Raw genomic sequence first — 4,848 nt, forward strand, 5'->3', positions numbered from 1 at the left:
TGCATTGTGGTAAATTGTAGTCAATGTCATGAGACAAAGTGTATGTGAACTACTGTATGGAAAGTGAATTTGCTCTGTAAATTTTCACCCAAATCACAATAAAAAATATATATATATTACTCAAATGTCTACCTAATAAAACAGAGTATAAACTTACATTAAAAAAAAAGAAAAGAAAATATGCTCTTTTAAGAACTATTGATATAGGACTAAAATGACAACATCAACTTAAAAGATGAGATAGAAAACGTAGGAGGCAGTGAGTTTGTGTTAACAATTTGGAACAATCCAGAAAAGAAGGGTGACAGTGATTGCACAACTTGAAGCATGTAATCAATGCCACTGAATTGGACATGGATTGAATTGTGTATGTTCTATTGTGTATACTCTCAACACCAACAAAAAAAATGTGTCCACAGATTCTTCAGCACTCTTTTTAAAAGGAGAAGCCTAATTCCCCTCCCCTGAATATGGGCTAGACTTAGAGATCCTCTTCTAATAATTAGAAAAAAGGGGCAGTGTGATATGTGTGACTTCCAAGACTAGGTCATAAAAAGACATTGTGGTTTGTACCTTGCCTTTTCTTTTGGATCACTTGCTTGGGGGAAAGGTGGCTGCCATGTTACAAAACAGTCAGGTAGCCCTATGATGAGGTCTACATCACAAGGAACTGAGGCCTCCAAGGAATAGCCATTTGAGTAAGCCATTTTTGAAGCAGATCCTCCAAGCTCAAGTCACTTCTAATGACAGCCCCAGATGATATCTTGATGGAATCTCATGGCAGACCCTGAGCCAGAAATACCCAGTTAAGCTGCTCCCAGACTCCTAGCCCTTAGAAACTGTGAGATAATAATTTTGAAGTTGTTTTCAGGTAATTTTTTAGACAATAATAAATAACAAATACAGTATTATCATCAGTCTTTTTTTACAATTAGGGAAAAAGACACTTAGAAACTTTAAAGAACTTGCTCAGGATCAGTCACACAGCCAACAAGTAAGGGTACCAGTATTTGAACCCAGGCTGCTTGACTCCACAGTCCACTAATTAACTATTACACTATACTACTAGGAAACAAGAGAAGTTACAGTCCAACACCTACTAAGCACCAATTAACTACAAAGCAATATTGTGAGGTGGAGGCAGTATTAAAAATATTTAAATAAGTATTAAAAATAATAAGACACTGCATAATGTGGATGAACTTGGAGGACATTATGCTGCGTGAAATAAGTCAATCACAGAAGGACAAATATTGTATTAGTTCATTATTGTAAAAAGTCAAGGAAAGGTTTATATATGGAAGGAAACTTTCTTTGTTGGTTACCAGGGATGGGAGGGGAGGGGAGGGAACACTGCAAAAAAAAAAAAAAAAAGAGGAAGATGATACACAGGCTGCGGAATAAGACTGACCCGAGTTATTGAACGCCTTTTCTACAACTACTACCTTAAGCTATTTATTTAACCTCTGTGATCTTCACCTTTCTCATCATAGATCAAGACTGCCTACTTTACAGGGTTGCTATAATGATTACATATTAGCCAGGATACTACCTACTACAAAAATTATATTCAATAAATAATAGCTACTATTATTGCCATCATGGAAGCTCTGGTAGCATAGTGGCTAAGACATTTGCCTGCTAACCAGACGGCTGGCGGTTCAAACCCACCAGCCACTCCTCGGAAAGAAGGTTGGGCAATCCTACTTCCGTAGTGATACTGCCTCGGAAACCCAAGGAGGGGTCGCTATGAGTTGGGTTTGACTCGACGGCACATAACAACAACAACAACATTATTGCCATCATAATTATTATTATAAGGGAGTATCAGCATCCTGTTTTTTAGATAAAAAGAATTGAAGCACTGAGCAATTTAAGTAAGTAACTTAGGTAATCTGTGTAAAATTCATAATGCCAGTAAGTGGCACAGTTAACACAGGAACTTGAAAGGAAATGGAATGGGTAGTAGTTGAATCTCTCATGTTCTGCCTCCCTAAACTTCAAAGAGGCCCCAGAAATCCTTGCCAGGATAGTGCATGTGTTTATCTCTTATCTCACAGGACAAAGGAATGCTTGTTCCACTGCTTAGAGGGACCAGTCCAATCCATCTCCAGGTCAAGACTGTTTCCTTGGGGTCCCTCATCCCTCCCACACCTATAATCTCTCCTCACCTTCACCTCTTCATCCAGCTTTTGCTGTAGCTCTTCCACTTTGCGGGTAAGCTCCCCCTGCCCTGCCAAGGCCTTACCAGGACCAGGAGAGGCCATCTGCCAAAGACATGAGCAGGAAGGGAGTGAGTCCATAGCCAGATCCTCTAAGGCCTCAAGGCCCTGGCCCTGCCCCTTGCTCCCACCCTGAGAAGGCCACTCACCACCAGAGGTTGCATCTGCTCCAGCACCAAACTGACCTTCTTCCTCACAGAGGTTTCACTTTCTGAACTTCTGGAGGATGAAAGAACAGAAGCAAGGGTTAGAGGCAGAAAGAGGTAGCAGGGGTAAGGAAGAAGTCATGAGCAGGAAATATGGGGAATGAAACTAAAATGAAAACAGAGGAAGTGTGTGTCTCAACCATGGGGTGGCCCAGCTCACCCTTCCCTCAGGATGCCATAGATGGTGGCCTTCACATGGTCCATACTGCCTGGTGAAGTTGCCTCCTGCTGGTCTCGGAGGAGATCTGGGGTTGATTTGAACTGCAAAGATAGAAATCCAAAGGAATAGGAAGATTAGGCCAGAGGCATGCATCAGTTTTAGATGAAGCAGAAGTGGCAGCTGGGAGATGAGGCTCTTCAAACATGATGAAGCAGTTCATAGAAAACTCCAACACCTCAACATCAAAAGACAAACAATCCAATTTAAAAATGGGCAGAAGACATGAATAGACCCTTCACCAAAGAAGATATTCAGGTGGCCAACAAACACATGAAATTGTTCACGATCATTAGTTATTAGAGAATACAAATCAAAACAACAATGAGATACCATCTCACCCCAGCACTAATAGCAAAGTTCAACAACATAGAAAAAACAAATGCTGGTGAGTATGTGGAAAGATTGGGACTCAGGCACGACTGATGGGACTGTAAAATGATACAACTACTATGGAAATCAATATGGCGATTCCTTAAGAAGCTGGAAACAGAAATACCATTTAATTCAGCAATTCCATTACTAGATATATATCCTAACAAAGTGAGAGCCAGGACACAAACATATATGCACACCCATGTTCACTGCAGCACTATCTACAATAGCAAAGAGATGGAAACAACCTAATTGCCCATCAACAGAAAAATGGGTAACCAAACTATGGTACATACACACAATGGAATACTATGCAAAACTTAAGAATAATGTAGATTCTCTGAAACACTGCACAGCATGGATGAACTTAGAGGACATTATGCCAAGTGAAATAAGTCAATCACAGAAGGACAAATATTGTATTAGTTCACTATTGTAAAAAGTCAAGGAAAGGTTTATATATGGAAGGAAACTTTGTTGATTACCAGCAATGAGAGGAGAGGGGAGGGAACACTGCTAGATAGGTAGACAAATATTGATTTTGGTGAAGGAAGGGCAATGTACCAAAAGTAAGTGATCAAGACATTGTCAATGAGAAAGAGGAAGACACAGAGAGGTACACAAGATGTACAGACAACAAAGATAAACCCTTTTACATATATAATACTATGTTATCAGTGATAACAAACATTAATCTACAGGTAAACAGATGGGTAGCAGGCTGCATGATTAGTATGTCTAAGCAAAAGGGAATATACCTATGACTATATATAAGGTTAGGAGCTCTGGTGGCATAGTGACTAAGGCAGTTGACTGCTAACCAGAAGGCTAGCAGTTCAAACCCACCAGCCACTCCTCGGAAGGAAGATCTGGCAATCTACTTCCGCAGAGATACCACCTTGGAAACCCAAGGAGGGGTTGCTATGAGTCAAATCGACTCGATGGCAGTGAGTTTTTTTTTTTGTTTTTTTTTTTAACTATATAAGGTTGGCACATAGTATTTCTACATACGTATTTATATGTACTGTAAGAATGTCATATATATAATAGAGCTAACAAAAGGCGAAGTTATGATAACTTCTTGGCCACAGCCAACCACCCTGAGGAAGTGAGGAGTTGGACCTGTGGACTTGGGACTGTGGTCGCAGGGGACATCAAGGTCAACTGGCATAACATACTACTCAAAAACACTATTCTACCTCCTACTTTGGTGAGTAGCAACTGGGGTCTTAAAAGCTTGCAAGTGGCCATCTAGATACAACAATGGGTCTCTCTTCATCCAGAGCAAAGAAGAATGAAGAAAACCAAAGAAGCATGGAAATAATTAGTCCAAAAGACTAGGAGACTATGTGATCCTCAGCCTATATGACTTTAACACCAGAAGAACTAGATGGTGCCTGGCTACCACTGTCAACTACTCAGAAAGGGATTAGTGCAGGAGATCCTGGATAGAGTAAGAGAACAATGTGGAACAAAACTCAAAATCATTTAAAAAAAAAAAAAGACCAGATAAACCCTGGTGAGCCTGCTCTGACAGACCCTGGTGAGCCCCCAAGACTGTAGTCCCTACCTACTCTTCAAGTTTGCAACTAAACTCACTCCTATGACTTCCAGCCAAACAACAGACAGGTATATGGGGTGAACATTTACAGGTAGATATACTCCTTAGAGCAATCAATCATGGGAGAATGTTGTTGTTGTTGTTGTTATTTGCCTTCGAGTCGGCCCAGACTCATAGCGACCCCTCCTTGGGTTTCCGAGGCAGTATCACTACGGAAGTAGGATTGCCCAACCTTCCTTCCGAGGAGTGGCTGGTGGGTTTGAACCG

The 4,848-nt window shown here is 40.8% G+C and overlaps 1 protein-coding gene across 1 annotated transcript in view; it reads right to left on the reverse strand.

The window, feature by feature from the left end:
* The window catches only part of CGN (cingulin), a 29,818-nt gene that overhangs the window by 23,170 nt on the left and 1,800 nt on the right, over positions 1-4,848 (reverse strand). Inside the window, exons 2-4 of the mRNA XM_007950881.2 lie at positions 2,589-2,689; positions 2,372-2,441; positions 2,172-2,267 (exon numbers count right to left, since the gene is read on the reverse strand). Of these exons, the coding sequence (XP_007949072.1) occupies positions 2,172-2,267; positions 2,372-2,441; positions 2,589-2,689 (267 nt within the window). The remainder of the gene's footprint in view (positions 1-2,171; positions 2,268-2,371; positions 2,442-2,588; positions 2,690-4,848) is intronic.

The sequence above is a fragment of the Orycteropus afer genome, unplaced genomic scaffold (genome assembly GCF_000298275.1).
Source record: "Orycteropus afer afer isolate SDZICR_OR568_19922 unplaced genomic scaffold, OryAfe1.0 scaffold00290, whole genome shotgun sequence".
NCBI classification, from domain to species: domain Eukaryota; kingdom Metazoa; phylum Chordata; class Mammalia; order Tubulidentata; family Orycteropodidae; genus Orycteropus; species Orycteropus afer.